The sequence below is a fragment of the Fistularia commersonii genome, chromosome 5, assembly GCF_037954325.1.
Source record: "Fistularia commersonii isolate RoL2024-O1a breed Wild chromosome 5, RoL_Fcom_v1.0, whole genome shotgun sequence".
NCBI lineage: Eukaryota > Metazoa > Chordata > Actinopteri > Syngnathiformes > Fistulariidae > Fistularia > Fistularia commersonii.
Window position 1 is genome coordinate 12,845,869 of NC_141288.1, and position 21,541 is coordinate 12,867,409.

The following is a 21,541-nucleotide window of genomic DNA, read 5'->3' on the forward strand; positions in this document are numbered from 1 at the left end:
GTTGCAAAAAAAAATCGATTACAAAAAAAAGGTCGTTGAGCTTCATATGTGTGGTTCATCTATAAACAGATATGTATGAGTGTGTGCGTGTGTGTGTGTGTGTGTGTGTGTGTGTGTAAGACCAAACATCAGCTGTTGTTATGCCCTAAATTGGGTTGTGGAAAAAGCTTGCAAACTGTCGCATGTCATTTTATTGACACAAGTGGAAAGCATAACACAAATCAATATCTTTCCATCTTCAGATCCAAAGACTATAATATAACTGTAATAAAGATCAACCCAAACGCCAGTGTTACTCTGAAAACCCTAACACAGACACGCACACTCTCCTCCCCCAAAATTTCTAATCACACAGTGATAATATCAATCAAATCGTCAGTACAAGTCAGTACAAATTAAATAAAGAACAGAACAATTTGAGGTGAGCATGCTATAGTGCATAGCAAATGATCACAAACTCACTACTATAGGTCAGTGTTGCATCAGTTTTCCTTTTAGTCTTTTCAATGCACATATTTTTAAAGCTGGGAAGTCTGTAGTTGGGAAGTCACTTACAGAGCTGTCTCAGAAAATTAGAATATTGTGATACAGCTCTTTATCTTCTGTAATGCAATTAAAAAAACAAAAATGTCATACATTCTGGATTCATTACAAATCAACTGAAATATTGCAAGCCTTTTATTATTTCATTATTGCTGATTATGGCTTACATCTTAAGAAAACTCAAAAATCCTATCTCAAAATATTAGAATATCATGAAAAAGCAACTTTTGTTTTTTTAATTGCATTACAGAAGATAAAGAACTTTATCACAATATTCTAATTATCTGAGACAGTCCTGTTTCGTGACGCTAGAATAAATACAACATTATAGAGTGAATACAAGGGAAGCAGTGGAAGCAGAGATACTGATTAACAAGCTGTGGAATGGTGAGTTGGGCTCAAGGTGAATTGTTTAGGGATTGAAGCTGTGAAAGGTAGATTAAGTAGGTAGAGAGAGAATGTATGGCCTCATCCTCTGTGTTACTCAGCCACTCGGGAGACTATCCTTTTTCTCCTCTAAAGTCTATTGTGACTCACCTTCCCATGTAAAAAGAGGAAAAAGACAAAAGGGAACTATGTCAGTCACATCCAAGCCTCCGGAAGTAAACCAATGTGTCATTGAACACTTGCCTCCTAGATTGTGCCAGAACAGTAAGAAGAACCGAGTTTATAGTTAATGAAAATGCTGTTATTGACACAAACACACATTTCACACTTTCAGAATCCTGTTAATCTTTCCAAAATCATCAATATTTTGTCGGATTCTCCCTGAAAAACTGGAAAATGCACCAGATAAATGATAGGAAAAGACGAAACCTTGTGTGAAATGATCAGTTAGACAAGCTATGTGCCAAATATTTTCTTCATTTTAAATGTTGCATTTTTTTCTTTGTAGCAAGTAGAAAGCAAAATTTGAGCACTTTACTGCCAACATCTCTCTCTTATAAGGTGCCATTCATATGCACTACATGAGGGTAAAATATGGAACATTTTTATCAAGTTAAAGGCACTGTGTGATTTTGCCTCACCCCTTGGTTACCTTCCTCCAAAATGTAATCAGGACAAATATTTGGCCATAACTTCAACCAAAGGTTTTCACTGATTACACCTGATGGTAATACATTTGACTTTTACAAGTACGCCACAAATTAATGTCACAAAGTTTCACAAATGATCAGTATCCTCAAGAATGCAACAGTCTCTCTATTACATATGTCAATAAGGATTAGTTTAAATGAAGTGTAAGAGACCAGGCAGCTGCATCAGACATCCAAGACACCTTAGAGGAGGCCAGCATACGAAGTTGTATTTGCATTTTGGATTATATGAACTGTATGATAATCCGCTTTACTGTTTTGTTTAGTGACAATCTCTTAATATTTTGCCTTTTTCTATCCAAGGTGGTTGGCCTGTTGTCTACTTTTCAGCCAGACCTTGTTGTTTTCAGTATTTCATGTAATTCTCATGTACCTGTTTAACCGTTAAATCAAAGGCAAGACCAGCAAAAAGTTTTTCTTGCTAAACACCTTGTGTTCACCTTGATCATTTAGTTATTCAATGCACCAGCCATTTTTTCTGAATTTTTGCTGAGTAGGTATCATTTGTTTTATCTAAGTAAATTGCATGTATTCTGACTATGTATGGGAGCCAGTGAAGTTATTCCCCCTGGGTGTTAAGAAATGTGTGTTTAAAAAAAATCTAGCACATCAGTCTTCAATAAGGTCTTGAATCTCTAGTTATGGATGGCTGGGGAGAGTTATTTGAGCCTAACCAGATTGTAAAATCAAATAAAAATCCTTGTGTCAGCTGCTGCTCCCCGTCCTGTGCTAGTGCGTTCCAGCGCTCATGTGGGTTTTATATATAAAGTCAATTTCACAAATGAGTGCATTATCCACAGTGATCAGTCCTTCCTCCTCTGTAACTGTTGATTCTTATGCGGTATCCGGCTGCTGTTTTTAGGAGGATTATTCTTGATGTGTGTGGGATGTTTCTATTTTGCAGTTTGATTGTGCATTGTTTAATTTATAAATTGTAAATGATTTTTTAATAGATACTGAGATTTACAGAAGTGAACAAGTAGTCTCGGAAAATATAAAAAAAAAATGTTGAGATATGAGCAAATGTAAACAAATGAAGAATTGTGGGCAAAGCTCTGTCAATGTATAGACAAATCTGTCAGTGCAAGAGTTTAAATTACAAACACTATTTCTATTTAAGTCTTGAAATTCACTCTGGTATTAGTTACAGGTCAAACAGCAGGTGTTTTACAAAAAACTTTTGGAAGGGCAGATCCACAAAGAAATATCTGACCCTTGATAGGGAGCAAGATGTATTTTTTCTGTCCAAAAGCAGAACTTCCATTTAAGGTCCCCCATCTATATTTTTATCATTTTCAACTTTGACTTCCCCAAATGCAAAGTTCTCATCATTAGCATGATGCTTTTGTTTCTGTGTTAGACAATTGAATCTTGGTCGTCCTATTGTGCAGACAGAAAAAGGTTTTATTCATCTAAAAACCTTTTTTTTTCATCAAACTATTAATTTCCTCTCAATTTTTCTGTATAAGATATCAGTGCATAGTTCTTACATCTTTGAAATTGAGTTGAACAGTTCCTATTTTTTTAGATGCAACCAGTCAAGCCCTGTCCTCAAATTAGTAGTTTGGAAATTATATCTTAATTCATCTTAAGCTTAGCAAGAAAATGCTTTGGTTGACAAAATAATTTCAAGAAAATCCCAGTTTTGTCAGGGGGGTGCAAATGCAGGCTTAAGCGGAATGTATGTAGTAATGCATGATAAATGTAGGATGGACATGATTCAATTTTTACACAGTAATGACCATAACACTAAGCAGACTCTCAAGCGTACTGATTGACTGATTTCCTTCCCTTGGTTTTTTTGCCCTCCAGAGATCAGGAATGGCAACCTAAAGAGCATCCTGGGTCTCTTCTTCATCCTGTCTCGCTACAAGCAACAGCAGCAGCAACAGCAGCAGTACTACCAGTCACTGGTGGAGCTCAGCCAGCAAACCAACAGCAGTGCACTGTCAAGCAGCAGCCTCAAGACACAGGAGATGCAGTCCAGGTAGATTTCCCTGCTTTAGATACTTGGGATGTGCTTGTTTACATAATTGCTTGGGATGCTTTTGGGACAAATTAGAAAACTCAGAAGTAAACTGACTTTATCAATTTCAGGATGCATGCTCTCATAGATCACAGATATATTCTTGTTGGTTTTGAAGCAGGAAGTTATTGGGTATGAGTTGTTTCCAGCACAGAGGGTATCAGATGCCACTCCTTCACTTGCCACGTTCAAAAGAATGATCTACCCCAGTATTTAAAAACATCCTCTGAGAAGGTTTTCACCTATTTTGTCATTTGAATAGCGCTAACAAACTCTTAATATTATGATAACACCGCATTTCTTTTCTTTTTTTTTACTGTATTTTTCATCTCGACTTCATTTGGAAAAAGTTTTAGCAATTTTTGTTTTTTTTATATCTCAGTAGGTCAGCATTTTTTTGTCTTCATCAAGTAGTTCTTAGTTTTAAATTTGATACATTATGTGTGTAATAGTATATCATAATGTAACGACATGCAGTTATATGTACTGTACTGTACAGCTGATGAACTATAGCTGTAAATAGCAGTAAAAGCAAAAACAGCTTGCTGTGTGATGTAAATAGATGGGGTTAAGTATTTGAAGATGGGCCTGACATGCCACTCATGAAACGGATTCCCCTCAACAGATTGAGTTACAGTATCCCCCTGTACTTTACTATGATGTGTGTGTATGATTCTGTTGCACTGTGTAAAATAAGTGGAATAAGAGCAGCTAGTCTCCGCATTGAAAAAGAAGGTACGTGAGTAAGATGATATTTTTGAGCGCTTTAGTCTCCCTCAGTTTTGCCAAGTGACCGGTTAAGTCAGTGTATAAAGTGTGTGCATGTGTGTGGAGGTTATTACAGGCGCAGCTGCCTCCTATTCCCACCCTCCTGCCTCTCCTATCCCGACAGGTGGAGAACGCACTCGCATGCTCGCACACCAAACAGCAACATCTTAAGCAAATCACTGCATAAGTCCAGGCATGTCAGACCCACTCTCATACACTTCAGTTATATTTTCTCCAGTAACAGCTCAAGTATATGTCAAGGAAGGAGAGATTTTTTTTAAAACTATGTTAAAATGACAAAACTATGTTAAATTCCAAAGAGATCCTCTCCCCTGGTTGTTCACAGATGGCCCAGGTAACCTCACTTCATTCACTTTAATCGGGCCTCAATGCTGAAGGCCATAATAGAGGACAGAGTATCGGTCCATGTCAGTGTAAAGTAAGCTCTTTCTATATATATATGTGCACATGGATATATATAATCCCAATTGGATTCTCCCTCTATGGCACTAGACATTCTGAATTGTGTGGAAAATGAAATTGATCATTTTCAAGTGTAAAAAAAAAATTGGATCAGCTAACATACAACTTTCAAGTACGTTTACTTGAGAGAAAATGACATTAAAACATTTAAATGTGTGAAAGTATAATCGATACCAAGTTTGATGGTGGGTTTCATCTGTGAGCTGATGTTCCTCCAAGTATATACTAAAAGCAAACAAATAGGCAGTGTGAGCGAGCCAGATGACACAGATACAGATGATTTGCTGTCACGAGTCGAAGTCACATTTCGAAAATTCACACTGCGTTATATTTCAGTGGCATTTAAAGAAAACAGGAAGATTGCTTTGCATGTATAAAAGGTGTTTGCTGATGACATTGATTGTCAGATATATGTTACACTATGCCAACATTCCCACTTCAGATTAAGTGTACTTAGATTGGGGAAATCTACAAATTTAGAGTCAATTACCCAACATAGGAGGGCTTGCTATAAGTAAAAATATACAGCATCACCATTTCACATTCCAGTCCAGGTAACCCCAGTTAATTGTTCTTTTGATCCCACGAACGACACCCCATTAGCATAACAACCCCTCTTACACCTAGTTTCTGCAGATCAACTCTTCCATTTACGCGACAAGCCACCATAACCTAGACCAGCCCAAAAACCTGCCAGTTGTATTCAGAAACTCCGCATGGGTTATTAGAACTGAAGAAGCCTCTTGGATGAGGGGTGAAACGTCTTCTATTGAAGACGTTCAAGTCCAGTTGCCAAGGCAATAAGATGTCAACAAAAAAGCACCACATACACTAACAATGAAGAATCTAGAATGAATACAATATGAAGCTTGTAACTACAGACCAAATTAATATTTACATTGTGTTAGAAATACATACTCAAAAACTCGCAATGGCACTTTAAAATCTACATCACAATGCCTCCAATATGTCTATGAATTTGTGTACATTTATTAATGTAGGGTAATATAATATTTCATGGAGGTGGAAGGAAATGGAAATGTAATAAAACCTATAAATGGGTCAATGCCAAAATTTAAATTCGTATCCTCAAATGAAAAGGCATGTGGGTCACAATGCATTTTACAGAAGAAAATTTTTTGTTGTCATGTTGAGCACATCTGGCCCAAAAGTTGGTTCCCTATTTATCTTTGATGAGTAGATGTTTGAAATTGTTATTGTTAATTGGACATGTTAGCTGTCTAGCAGATTTACACAGACTTACAGACACTCAAACACTATCACACATTTGGCCTTCCACACATCTACAGTTCTAGAATGGGCTGCTTTCTATAGACAGCAGCTGCTGGCCTCAATGGTCTCTCGATGGCAGAGGACTGGATCTGTGTTATTGTGGCTCGCGTGTCTGTGTGTGGGGGGGCGGGTGGAGGAGTGGGGGTGTAGAGAGAGAGAGACCAAGTGGAACTCCCCATTGGACAAAGTGCGACAGCCCGGAGCCACAGGACATTTTGTGTGTTCTGCAAGTCAGGGGCCCCAGGTCTGGTAGGGTACAGCAGCCCTCCCTCTTTAACTCACCATGTCCAGGGGCGAACAAGTTGACCCCTTGGTCTGGCGTACCTCTCGGCTACCTACTGCTGTGTCTCGCGACAGGAAGAGCCGCTTGCCATATGGGAGAGCCAGTACCTCAGCCAAGCCCGACACGTCACCTAGGTACAGTTGAGATGTTTGCTATTAGGGTTTGGAGGCGTTCAGTTTTGGATCTTTTTGGTAAATGTTAGATGGCAGGTGGAAGAGATGAAGAATTTAGCATTGTGTCTGTAGCACAGTGAACTGGTAACATGAATTTGTTTATACTGGTCATAACTGTCAGACTGGTGTCAGTTTTGATGAGGATTGTCATAGCCTGTTTTTAAGAGAGTGATTTGGAATGCTGTCGAAGTCGGGGATTATTTTTTTAAAACTTTTGGTTAAAGTTTTTTTTCGTCTACTAGATCCACTATTCTTATAGCTTTATTACATTTTATAAAACACTTAATGTTCAATTTTATCCAGTTATAATTTTTCCAGTTGGAAACCAGTTTGGTTTTGAAGGATAAATTTGAGTTAAATAGCCATTTGCCCAGTTTCTGCTTAAATAATATGACACAATTCTGTATGAAAAATTATAGTAGACTTGACTTGCTATCATGGAATGATGTTTTTTACATGTAAGTGATTTGGTTTCTCTGCTTTTTTAAGCATCAGTAGAGATTGTTGACATTGTACATGATCTGTGCTATTAATTACAACTTGCAACCTAGTCAAACTTAAATTGCCGCAGAATAATGTCCTTAATGTTCTTTTTTTCATTTCAAGAATAGCCTCATCAATTGATTTTCGGATATTAAGCGCCAAACAAGTTTCCTGTATAATGACATAAAGTACAACACAAGTTCGACATGCCTGAATTCAGGCAGAAACATTGATTGACCAGTGCTGACAGGAGGGACTTTATCTGAAAAATCCTTCCAGGATGATAAAGTCAGGTGACATGTCATAATCTGCTGTCACCATACTGACCTGAGCAACTCAGCACTTGCACGTGTGGTCTACATCTCACTCGTTGGTTTCTCACAACTTTGTTCCTGGCATCCATAATTACGTGCATATACTTGTTGAGTGTCACTGTCTATTAGAAAGAGGCGTTTGATTTACGTTGTTTTTTATCAAGAGTGATAGGCTGCTCCTCCTCACTCCTACTCTCCAACACCACACCATCATCTCTCTCCCCACTCCTACATCCTGACCTCATCATTTGTCCTACTTCCAAGTTTGAGAAAACCTAAATGTCAGGTTAGATAACACGCCATACTGTCTTATCACAATTTTGTACATATCTATTGCATCCATGTGTCATTTCCAGATGCCCTCATTTCTCTGTAATCTTGTGAAATAGATTTGAATTCCATATGATCTCTGCAAAATCCATTGCAACAGTATTTTGTCATGATCCCCATACGATAATCAACTCTCTGCTGTATTTTATAAATGTTCAATATAGGGATATGACTCCTTACCCAATCTGATGCCTGCACAGATCATCCTCCAAGGTCAATAATGTGCACTCTGTGCATTATCTGAATGTGAGAAAATGAGACCACATTCACTTTGTGTAAATTCAGACTTGCTCCTTTGTGTGACAGCTTTTGACAATCTGTGTCAACATGACTATTGCGTGGGGAGCAAGAAGTCAGTCATCATTAAAATGACTCCCCCATGTCTTGCTTTCCCACATTTAGCCTATAAGCATAATACTGCATTAAAAATATTGGAGATTTAAAATGAAAGGATAATTCTTGTGTACTTCATTATGGGTCATTTGGAATCAATGTTAAATGTCTAGCACTGTAACTAGAGAATGTGTGCGTGATGGAATGATAGAGGGTCACTTTCAAGAGGCTGCTAATTCAGATTTTGCACCCTGCCTTACAGAATAGCCCTGTCTATGACACGGTGATCTTATGCAAAATATTAATTGTGATTTTGGGATGACCTTACTTAATTTTATGCAAAACCACCTGAGCAAGGCATGAAACTTCCTCTCCAGCCATCTAGTTATTTATTGCAGTTTAGCATAGGAGTATGTTATACAGGAAATTGATCCAATTTTAAAAGCAACAAATGTATAAGGTTACTGTGTTGTTCACGTCACTGTATGTTGTACCAGTTTATACCAATGATAGTATATCTGCTGCCTACAATAGCCTTTGTTTCTTTGTAATGGTTTCATAGCCAGATAAATTGTTTTAGTTCCTCTGTGGTCCTTTAGGAGCTTCTCATTTTTATTCAGTGTGGGCTGTGTCTTCACATAACTGCCTGAAATATTAAGATCCTAAATTTTAATGTCAAAGTTGTGATATCCTTGGTCCTATGTCAAGTTCAGAATGGCATACAATGGGAGCAGATGTCAGTAAATAGGATGTAGTGCATCATTCTGCCGCCCAGTGTATTAAAACTTTATTGTCCAGTTTAACTCGCCAACGCCAAACCAACAGCCCGCAAACTCAAAACAGAGAATGACTTGTTCCCCTTAGGCTGAGAAATATGCTGAAAGCGACTAGGAGTGTTGCCGCTTCTATCTCCCCCCAGTTGCAGCAAAAGCTGAATGCATTGGTCATTTTACAGGACTCCATAAACTTCTTGTATTGCCGATAGTGTGTGGATTCCTTATCAGGCGCAATTATTTGGAAAATCTAGCAGTGGTAGAGGAAGGTAGGCTAATGAATAATAATGAGTAATTATCCTGGAATTGCATATTAGCTAATCGTCTCTTTCTACACCGGACGAGGGGAATATATCAAAATAGGGTGAACAAAGGTGAAACAGATGTAATTAATTTCTGTCACGTCTCTAGTTTCACGGCCATTCCACGGAGCCACATTAACAGAACTGGTAAGCTAATTAAAAAACTCACAATTGTGTTTCTCGTTGTCCTTATACTTTTATAAGGCCTTCAAAAAGGTATGTTCCCACCAACTTCTGTTCTCTTCTTTTTGAGCCAATACGAAAAATATGCTTTTTAATTACAACCTTTGCTGGGCAGCAAACTTTTATTTTTTTGGTAGTTTAATTTCAATGCTGTCAACTGTGACTAATTGATAAAGCTTCTGGTTATCATGCTCCTTTTGAGTTTATTCAATCTGTTATGTTCTATTTTTTTTAATTCTACATGTTTAGTGTGAAAATAGGTCAAAGCTTAATTTGCTCATGTCCATTTTCTCTTAATATTCTAATTTTTTTCACATTGCAATTACATAGTTAGATGAATCCTATATTTTTTGTGAACCGTGAGTGAAATATACACAGCATAGCCATTTGTGTATAGTCTAATGATAGTTAGAATTTTTAAACTCTTGCATATATGATTGCAGTTTTCTTGTCAACAAACGGGTGCCTTGTAAGGCATCCCTGAAGGTATATTTGATGAATGCCGTTTTTCTCATAACCCTTTTAATTATAATTTACATTTATGTGAGATGTGACCTCTGCCATTGCTGTGTTGTCAGTAAACAGTCTAACAGTGACAGTTAATGGGTCAGGAGTATGTTTTAAACAAAAATATTTCACCAAATACAGGAATTCAACACCTTCAACACCTGCCAATTTTTTGATTGTTTTATTTTACCTCTTTCGTTTGCTTAAGATGCAATTGCCTAGATCTTCAGATAATGAACATTTTGGAGTCACTTGTTCTCCCTTCCAATCTAACAGGTTCAAGGATAATTATGAGGAAAACAGAGTTATAAATACTGTTGAATTTTCATTGATAACTCTCTGTCATACTAGACAGCCTTTTTAAAGTGCATTTTACCAATTTAATGGCACCCAGAGTGATAAAGAGTGAGCAACACTTGTGTGGCTTGTGAGTCATATGCACAGCCCATGACACACAGTGCATTTATTCTCCGTAATAAACTATACAACCAAGTAGTTAGTTGTTGACTCTTAGTTTATAGGTTATATGTAGGAAAATTGAAGGCATGCCTTTGTCCATAAAGCAAAAGTAGTCGACTACTACCTGTTATTCTTGAACAGAGAGACCCAACTATGACCACATGAGCAAGCGTGACTGTTCGCTTGTTAAAAGTGACTTCTCCTCTAGGTATTTCCTTTGCCAGTTTCATCTTTTGTGGTGCTTTCTTGAAAGAAAATTAATTGCAAAACATTTAGGGCTGTTTTTGGTCAGTTTTTGTAAAAAAGGCACTGAGAGATTTTCCGACCTCGTCATATGCATATGGTCAAAAACCTGAAATACATAAATACATAAATGTGACCTGGTATATTACTGTGTGCTTCCTCTCCTCTCTCATAGGTGGTCTCTTTGCCCTCTTCCCCAGCCTGAATCCCTCCATTTTCTCACATTATTGCATCAAGAATTTGATGTTTCTAGAAAAACAATGGTTTCAGTCCGCACTTAACTCTGTTAACACTGCTTTCCTCTCTGCTGTCCTTAGTCTCACAGCCAGATATGCAAGTCCTCCAGGCCACAGTGGAATAGGGTCACAACAGAAGAAGAACACAAGGTAAATAAGACAAATTCAGCAATTGAGGAATATGTAAAACAAAATGAAGTGTTTAAATGGTAGGTTTGCATGCAAATATTCTCGGACGCTTTTATCTTGAGAATGTGTTAACACAGCATAGAGGTCAGAGATCAAATGATGGGGTCGGTTAGAAAACAGCTCGTAGGGATTTAATGTTTTAGTCGAGAATACTTCAAAAGTGTGGGTGTGACTCATGAAGTGCACAATGAGAGGGCAGTCTATTTTAATTTTCTCTATGTTTTTTATTCTGTCCCATATTTTCAACATTAGCTATGATTTGTATCCATGAAAAAGCAAGTACATTTTAAGTGCTCTGTTCTGATAGCGATGAATGAATGACTAATGTCTAATTGCATTTGAATAAGTAGGTAAATAAACTTGTATGCTACTGTTTCACATACATGCTTCACATTCTACTGACAACTAATTTGGGGATATTGGTGTAGATGCTAATTCTGCAGACTCTGTTATAGATCACTCTAGGCAAGCTAGCCATTAGTTAGAGACACAGAGGCATTGTGCTAATCCACTGTCAGAGTGGATAGACTATAAAAAGAAGAATTACTCCCCATACAAATGTAATACCACTATCATTAATCCATAACATAAGATGAACATGCAAGCTTTGAAACAGAAATACAGAACCTTTTTATTTCTAGTTGTACAAGCCGTGCCTCCGAAAATCTAAACACGCACTGTAGACCAGTTGTCTCATACTCGCAGCATTTGTTCAAGCACAGAAGCAGTGGGAACCAACAACGCTGGCAAATAGTTCCTCTCTGGGCACCACTGAGAAATGGCAAAAATGCTTTAGCAAGCAGCTCCTGCCCTAGAGATGGTAGTTTGCCATGGCAAATCATTGCTACTGCTATGCAGAAATAGCACTTTAATTCTTGAAAAGACTTTCATGAACACTGTTTCACAATACCTCTAATGACCTTGGTAAGCACAGTGATGCAAGCTGACTTTATACGAGTAAGATAAGTATTTCTTTTATTTATATCAAATTATCTTGGGACCCCCCCACCCCTTCTCAGGGGCAAACTAACAAGACAACTCAGTAGCTTGAAACCATTAAAAATGTTGTGACTATATGAAGAAACAGTGCAAGTCAAAGATAGAAAGTTCCTACTTTTACCGCTGTTTATGCATGGCAGTTTTTGTTTTTTTTTTTGCATTTCCCATCCTTTATCATGGATTGCCTCTGGACATATGTTCTCATTTCTTCCTACCTCTGTTGTTTATGAGGATGAATTACAAGAAAAAAGAAAAAAAAGAAAAAAAGCCAAAAAAGCTGGAAAAAGCTTTACAAGCTGAATAAACTGATCCTGATATATCATGTAGCAGTGGACTACACCCTGATTTTAAAGTTTTATCTCCTCAACGAGAAAGAGGCTATTCTTGTTACTAACCATTGTGTAATGTTTGACGTATGCAATTAAATTGTTAAGATGTACAGATCAGAAAAGTCAGTGAGTTCAATTTCATTTTGTACAAAATTCATAAATAACCCCCCTTTCTTACATTGTACAATTTATGACTAGAAATCAAATATGCACTGATTTTTGTATTTGTTTTATGAGAAAAAAGAAAAGGGAAAATATCAAATGAATACAATGAGAAACAAATAGCCACATTGAGAGAAATATGATATTTAAAAATAATACAGTGTTAGAAAGTTGTTGAGCATGACACCTCTGCAAGTAGGATTCTGTGATAAAGTTAAACAAAGATAATTATATTTCAGTCTGTACAATTCTATCCTTTTTTTATTTACATATTGAGTTGGACAAGAGTGTATTTCTGAGACAGACCACTAATTAGAATAATATTTGACATCTGAACAGTTTCTTTCACCATATCCTCACGGGTGTATCCCTTCTCAAAGACAGACTGTCTAGATCGTCCATGGAATTCCTTTCTTAATCCTTATTATGCTGTTGCATAAAATGTGCTTTGTGAAAGATGAAAGAATTTTAATATAATAATATAATAAAATAATATAATAATATTGAATATAATATAATTTTGCCATTTTCTTTCCTTTTCTTTAGTCAAGATTGCTGCAATAGTTTCTTTACTATCGTTCTGTATCTTTTTGCCCTTTTGACTTATTTTCTATCACATCTTTCTTTTGCTCTTTTTTTTCTGTAATTTCTTCATTTTTATATGTTTTGTGTTTGTTCCCATGAGAACTCCAGGCATGATCAGTAGCACTGTTAACACTGTCTTGAATTTGGATGTAAAAATGTGTTGTTTTTTTCCTCTATGCAAGTACTACTGTCTGTCTTGTTCTGTTCATTTGTTTATTTGTGTCTGCATGAGACACTCATAAGTACACAATAGATATTAAATCTGGTATATTGATAGTGAAATTTTACATCTTTTTTTAATGTTTTGGATACACAGCGTATTTCATCTGAGCATAATTGCCTGTTTAAAAGTGCATTTGCATTGCTCAGCAAACTGACTGCCTTATTAGGCATTTTTGTCTGGATACATGCTTTGCAATCCTTGTGAAATCCCTGCTCCTTGTTCCATTTTTCAAGGGAGGCACCAAAATAAACTTTTTTTGTAGCTGGAGTTTGCTGCAGTAGTTGAAGAGTGCAGGGTTTTTTTTCTTGCATGCTTTCAATTTTAATGTGTTGCATCAGAAATTTAGACAGCTTAAAGGCTAGTTCAGCCTAGATTTGCCTTTTTTACAGTTCAGGATCAAACACAGAACTGATAACAACGTAATGGCCTTGCAGTCAAACTTATAGAAAACATGCACTGTTGCAAGATTTGGGGAATTTCCAATGCTTTTTTCTACTTGTTTACTTGGACTTGTCACCAGCATAAAACTATGTCCAGTTCTATTGTAAATGCAAGGCATCAGCTGATCAAGAACAATTTGAGACTCAAAAAATAAAAGTATATATTTAATATTCCATTCATCCATCTTCTTCCGCTTATCCTGCACACAGGGTCGCGGGGGATTTTGTGAATGTGTATATATGTGTATATGTAAATATACATACATATATACACATATATATATGCAAAGCCAAGCTCTCCATTAGTGTATGAAGATAGTGTTAGGAATTATACAGCATGAAAAACATTTAAATATTCAATGAATTCATTCCACAGATCGCTGATTCTGTTGCCAGAACTGTATTTGAATTTGAAAATTCCAGAATATTCAGTAGCTTGCAGATAATCTTATTTTCTAAAGGGAGGGCAGGGTGAGATAATTGTTTTGCCATCCTTTGGGGTTCATGGCAATCCTTCCACCGCTGCGGGAGTAAAAATTCACTTTGGGCACTAGATGTGTTGACTTTCAAGAGGCTAATGCAATATAAGGAGATAGAGACAGAAAAAACAAACACGATTATAGTTTCGGAGGAATTTGTCACTTCATTCCATTCCAATAAATTAATAATAAATGAATAGTTGCATAATGTGACTCTGAATGTAGGAGGATAAAAGAGAGGACGACAGATCTGCCTCATGAAACTGCTAATCTACATGAGCGTTATTTTCAGTCCAATTCAAATGTATCACCCCCTCTACTTTGTCACATAACTCCCACCACTACATAGACTGCACCTCCAGCTCACCATTTCTTCCTCTCAAGCCACACGATCATCTCGATGGATGACTCTTCATCTTAGTTCAGATTAAAGCTTCATGATTCAATGACATCTAAGTTACTATTAGTCAGAATTTCACGATTTCTGTCTTTCCAGAGCGAACTATTAACAAATAGATTTTCTTCAACCAAACCTTTGAATTTAGAGCGTGACCATCAATCAAGATTTTTCTACAAATTTAGTCTTAGTAATGCAAAACCATGCAAGATCATCATTCCTCTAAAGGTAGAAATAGGTTCACCATCTAAGCTACATTAAATTGTTAAATGTACAACCCTTGGGCTCAAAAATCAAATCTATTTTTCTTCATAAAAGTAGTCATAAAATGACACCACCAATGAACTCTCCTCACTTTGCTGTTCACCCACAGGTTACCGGGACCATCCAGGGTACCTGCTGCAGGCAGCGGGGCCTCCAGAAGCCCGGGATCATCCAATCTAAATCGTCGTAGCCAGAGCTTCAACAGCATTGACAAGAGCAAACCTCTCCAGTATGCCAGTGGTAATGAAAGAGGTAAGAATATTTCATCATTTCCAGGAGAACACTGTCTACCTGGTAGTGATTGGGATGGAGGGACCATATATTGGTGGGGGCGGAGGGTTGTTTTCTATACCAGCCACTTGAGGGCGCCACTAACTCATGCAGGTTAGCAGTGAGCAGCAGTGGAGCCCATTCACCTACTTTACCAGTCTTGTCCAGTGTGCTGAATCATCCCTAGCTCTTTGTTCCATGGGAGTTATAAGAGATACCATTGAGTGAAGGCAGAGACAAATTTACAAAAACATGGCAAAAGCCATTTGAGAGACGGCCAAACGGCATTCAGGCAGCCACTCTGTCAACCATGATAAAGCTAATGGGAATGATAATATTTTTGAGAGCTTTCCCAGTGTCTCGGACTTGGTCTGTATATTTTTCATCTAACATAAAATATAAATTTTGGAAATGTTAATGTGAATGCAGGTTCTCATGTGAAGTGTTGATATGTCAGCTCACACTGTTTCATAAGTGAAATCAGAATCAGAATCATTTATTAAAGGCCACACAACAGCGTTGGTGGAATTTTATTTTTGGTACAGCACATAATGTTCACATCTCTCCTGTGTCAGTTCCATCGTCAACAATACAGACAGAAAATCGAAATCTTAACTAACGGTTCACAATTGTTATTAGAAATACAAGACGCCCTTTGTCCATGTTCGATATTCTCAAATGGTTATAAAAATGAAAGCTGTTCCTCCATCATAAAAATATAATCAGCTCCTGATTTTTGGTTATGATTTTTGGTTAAGCCAATAATGAGATCTTGCTCTTATTATTCAGGAGCTTCTCAGTGAAAAGAAACACAAACATTCTGCTGCTTTGCGAGAGGAAAACAGTAGGAAGTGACAGAGGGATGCAGTGTTTGAGACTAAACTTTTTAAAATGTGTTAATTTCAAAATTCCTGTTTGAAACAGTTTGTTTGCTTCAGTCGCGTTTCATACATTGTAATTACTACCTGCCATAATTAGTTGTCGTAGTGGAGCCTGATGGAACAGACATGCTTTGAACTTTGCCATTATAACCTCCTCCTGAAACTGGGCACATTAGTGCAATTGATCCAAATTGTCATTTAGCTTTAAATGTCAGACTGTCAGATTTCAAACATTAGCTAAATTTTTTCGAACAACGTTAACCTTCAAATCGCACCTATTCCTTTACCTGCATCATGCAGATAGTTTACGGTTGCCTTCCCTGCTCTGATGAGAGAAAGTTCAGCGCACAATCATGCTGCTAGTTTGTTTTTGAAGCCTTGACCAGAGAGAAGAAGGACTCAAAGGGCACAAGTATTTCATCATTGTAGTTGCCATGCAACCAGCTAATTAACTTCAGTCAACTCTGACTTTGACTTCAGCATTAAAGGGCACATTTTCATTAAACATGGCTGAATATTGCTTAGTTACTGGTAATATGTTTAATTTGTTACCAGTTATTCAGATGCTGACTGTGTCTAGCTATCAGATCTTTTATTTGAAACTAAGTAAAAGCTGCAAGCAGCTAAAGGTAAAAAGCATTTCGTATGGATTGGTGAAAACCCAAATATGCATTAATGTAGGCATAATTTATTTGTCACCTTAACACAATTGGTTTCGTTATGTCATTTGTCATGTAGTTACAAACAGAACGGCATGTTTGAAATGTGCATCTGCCACCGCCCAGGCAAAGTGACATTTCATTCCCTGGCCACGGTGCAAAAATATGATGATTCTGTTGCTATGGCAACAGCAAAGTCACTGCACAATTACAAGCATGGCGGCTTCGAAACAGCCTTGAGATGGCAGAGAGAAAGGGTAAGGGTCTCTGGAGTCGGGGCTAATTGACTGGACATGAACTCAAGAAGCTTGTTATGACTTTCACACTCAAACTTGCTTGATGGCCGCTTGACTTGTCTTTTAAAATAAGGCAATACTATCAAAATATGTAAACATCAGATCCACTGTCCATACACACACAGTCATAATGAAATAGGAAATAAGAGTCTTGATAAATATCTACTGTGTACTTTCACCCATTGAAGCAATATTGGTCAAGAAAAGCAACATCAATTTCCTGACATCACAGCAGTCTGTATTCTGAGTCATCTCAGCTTTCTGCTAATTCAAAACAGGAAAAGAACTAGGCAACCAAGCTCCCCACGCATATGGAAATGGAACAGGTGCAAGTGAAAGTTAGGGATATGTTCTGTTTATCGTAAAAACACATTCATATCATTCACGGGCCAAAGATACACCGAATGGGCATCAGAGAAGTGTTTAATAACCTTCCTTGTGACTTGGTTCTTTACCTCATGAATCAACACATGAAATGGTGTTAGCTAATATTTTGATGAGTGAACAATGACTTCTTTTGCTGGTTGAGCAGCCAGACAATTTTGCTGTAATATCACTGATTTAAGACTAAAGGCGAATATAAACGGCTGGAAAAAATGTGGCTGATTGCCGGAGAACTCATCTGTCTTCATTAAGAAAAAACATCCAAGTAGTTGTAGTTATTCCCACCAAATCCAATAGACTAAATGACGAGGGTCTATTCAGGAATTTAATGACAATACACCCATTATGATTTACCCTCCATATGGCTGGCTATAGATGCAGTCATTATTTCAGGTAACATACATCCTTATTCTGAATGTCACATTGTTAAAATTAGTCTTACTTTAGCACTGCAAGGAACAGAGATCCCCAGCACACTTCTTTTTTTCTTATTTTCCTCACATACGATCATCTGGGAATCATTCTCTGCTCCTGATACTGTCATCTCTATGTTTAAATGGACTAATGTAGTACAACTCTAGCTTTTCGAGTGTTGGCATTAATTCAAGGACAGAAACTCAGCAATGTCAAAGTTGGCAAGGTTAACAAAAGTCTACTACATGTTAACTCCTTAACTTCTACAACATTTAAAAATGTTGCTGTGTGTGCTTTTGTTATTGTGGCTTGATAATATCCTTCACAATCCCTGCTACTGACTTGCAAACTTTCCATGACATACCTTTGTAGAAGCTCAGGTAGAGAAGAAGCCTTTGACAATGTGGCACAACAGACATGAGCTGAGTTTGCTATAAGGAAAATAAGTCTTTACATCCCAATGGCTTGTGATATCCAATCAACTGGGAATAAACTATTTTTTATCTTTAGAAAATACTAAAATCCTACAAAGATTTGTCCCTTTTTTTACTTGACATTCAAGCTGAAAGTATGTAAAATTCAAAGGAGGTTAGCAAGCATCTCTCTGTGACTTAGTTTTCAGTTACTTGCGTCAGATAAAGTCTAGGTTACAAATTTTCTGGAAATGTAAAAAATGAAAAGGCTGATGGTTGAGACAATACATTGAAATGGAACAGATCCATTTGAAATAAATAGATCTACTGGAGTGGTTATGCATTACTGATTCTGTTTTGTCCATTGAAACTCTCAGGAGCAGTTCAATGTTTCGGTGGTCTATGTACAATGGGGAGAACAATTTTCTGATACACTGCTGATTTTTCAGCTTTTCCCACTTGCAAAGCATGTAGAGGTCTGTAATTTTTATCATAGTTACTCTTCAGCTGTGTGAGTGACAGAATCTAAAACAAAAAATGAGAAAAACACATTGCATAATTTTTAAGTAATTAATTTGCATTTTATTCCATAACAAGTATTTGATAACCTACCAACCAGTAAGAATTGCAGCTCTCACAGACCCATTAGATCTTCTTTAAGAAGCCCTCCTGGTCTCCACTTATTACCTGTTTTAACTGCAGCAGTTTGAACTTATTGCCTGTATAAAAGACACCTATCTACACAATCAAACAAACTCCAACCTCTCCACAATGGCCAGAGAGCTGTGTAAGGACATTGGGAATAAAATTTTAGACCTGCACAAGGCTGGAATTGACAATAGACAAGCAGCTTAGTGTGAAAGCAACAACTGTTGGCACAATTATTAGAAAATGGAAGAAGTTCAAGATGATGGTCAATCTCCCTCAGTATTGGACCTCATGCAAGATCTCACCTCCAGGCATCAGTGATCATGAGGAAGGTGAGGATCAACCCAGAACTACACTTCTGGCCCTTGTCAATGACCTGAAGAGAGTTGGGACCACAGTCTCAAAGAAAACCATTAGTAGAACACTATGCTGTCATAGATTCAAAATCCTGCAGCGCACGCGAAGTTCTCCTGCTCAAGCCAGCACATGTCCAGGCCTGTCTGAAGTTTGCCAATGACCATCATGGAATGGAAGTAGGTCATGTGGTCTGATGAGACAAAAATAGACCTTTTGGGTCTAAACTCCACTCTTTGTTTGGAGGAAGAAGGAGGATGAGTAGAACTCCAAGAAGACCATCCCAACCGTGAAGCATGGAAGTGGAAACATTCTTTTCTGCAAAGCGGACAGGACTGCACCGTATTGAGGGGAGGATGGATAGGGCTCCGTAAGAAGCATCTCAAGGTCCTTTAGTGGCTTAGCTAGTCTCCAGACTTGAACTCAATTGAAAATCTTTGGAGGGAGCTGAAAGTCCATATTTCCCAGCAACTCCCCCAAAACCTGAAGGATCTGGAGAAGGTCTGTATGGAGGAGAGGACCAAAATCCCTGCTGCAATGTGTGCAAACCTGGCCATAAACAACAGGAAATGTCTTGTCTCTGTAATTGCCAACAAAGGTATCAAATATTAAGTTCTGTTTTTCTGATGGTAGGTGATCAAATACTAATGTCATGAAATAAAAAGCAAATGAATTACTTGAATCATACAATGTGTTTCTAAATTTTTTGTTTAGATTGTCACTCACGGTTGAAGTACTCATAATTAATAATTAGCACTACATTAACCCTACATGGTTTGCAGGTGGGGAAAAGCTGAAAAATCAGCATTGTATGAAATACTTGTTCACCCCACTGTATGTATATCTATGTATATTATGTGATTGATTCTACAAATATTATTGACCTTGGTTGGATTCAGACGGTGTCAGAACACTGATAGTGTGCAATTGTGTGGAGGGGTCAGTTTTTAAAACTGTATCATCAAAAATGATAATTGTTGGTCATTGTTCTCTTTACAGAAGCTGTGAGGGGTATTCCAGTACCTGGAGGTATGAATGGAAGTGGTATTGGTGGGACTGTTCCCACCAGCCTTAGTGGGCAGCAGCTGGCCTCTGCCATCCCCTCACCCACAGTTGGCAAGACTTGGCGCAGCAAGTCTATGAACCTAAAGCACAGTGCCACTTCATCTATGCTGGCCAGCTCCACGCATTCCACTTCCCCTTCACCTCAGAATCTGGATGGTCTTCAGCATCATGGAAGTGATGGTTCAAAAGTAGGATCAGCTGTTAGCGGTGGACCTCACAGGTCTATGCTGGACAAGTTTCGTCTAATTAATCCACGGTCAGCTTCACGAGCGTCACCTTCTGTGGCAGAGATGGCTCTGCAGGAGGAGGATGATCTCTCGGAGTATGGGGAAGATGGACTAACACCCACGGGGTCTGTGTGCAGCAGCAGCAGTAGTAGTGCTACTGCCAAACAAATGCCCACCAAGACTACTGCATCCTCTCTCACTGCACCAAGCAAAACCTCTTCTTCCTCCCCTTCATCCTCACTTTCAAAGGGTTCTACGAATAGTAGCAAGTCCATGACCTCTTCCAAAGACAAGGAGGAAAAAAGCAGATCTGGCAAATCCTCTAAAGACAATACTCCACCCAAAGAGGAACGGGAATCTTTTACAGAGTCAAACAAGAAGACATCCAAAATTGCAAGCTTCATCCCCAAGGGAGGGAAGCCATCATCAGGAAAGAAAGATAGCGGCGCCTCTTCTGGTTCGAGTGGCATTCCAAAGCCAGGACTTAAAACACCCTCCACCACAATGTCCAAGTCTCAGAGTCAGTCACAGACTCAGAGTCAGGCTGCCTTAAACAGCAGTGGTAATCTGCGGGGAGGAGAGGGAGAGAGAACCAAGCTTACAAAAGGTGGGCAGGGTGGAAGTTTCTACATACAGCGCTCAGCAGGGGGCTCAGAGGGCAAACGTTCCAGCATGACCTCGTCCACCAGCACGTCAGCCTTGTCTGGATCCAGTGGGATGCTTGTTGGAGGAGGAGGAGGAGGAGGAGGAGGAGGAGGAGGAGGAGGAAGTGGGGCCCCTGGTGGCAATGGAGTTGTTCAGCTTCCTCAGCAGCAGCAGCACAACCACCCCAATACTGCCACAGTAGCTCCCTTTATGTACAGGTGAGGCTTGTGTATTTAAACTCCCATTCACTCACAGGCGCCTTGATGCTCTCTGCGATCAGCTGTTTCTTCAAACTGTGCATCTTTCTCTCGCCTCCACTTCTGTTCACTGTAATTATAGAACAAATTAATATCCCCTCCCTGCAGCTTGCCAGAGCTTATTATTTAACT

General features: G+C 38.3%; 1 protein-coding gene across 1 annotated transcript in view; it reads left to right on the top strand.

Moving 5' to 3' along the window:
* nav3 (neuron navigator 3) overlaps positions 1 to 21,541 on the top strand; it is a 179,651-nt gene that overhangs the window by 84,263 nt on the left and 73,847 nt on the right. The window contains exons 5-8 of the mRNA XM_086146866.1: positions 3,453 to 3,627; positions 10,911 to 10,979; positions 15,006 to 15,148; positions 20,215 to 21,370. Coding sequence (XP_086002992.1) covers positions 3,453 to 3,627; positions 10,911 to 10,979; positions 15,006 to 15,148; positions 20,215 to 21,370 — 1,543 coding nt within the window. The remainder of the gene's footprint in view (positions 1 to 3,452; positions 3,628 to 10,910; positions 10,980 to 15,005; positions 15,149 to 20,214; positions 21,371 to 21,541) is intronic.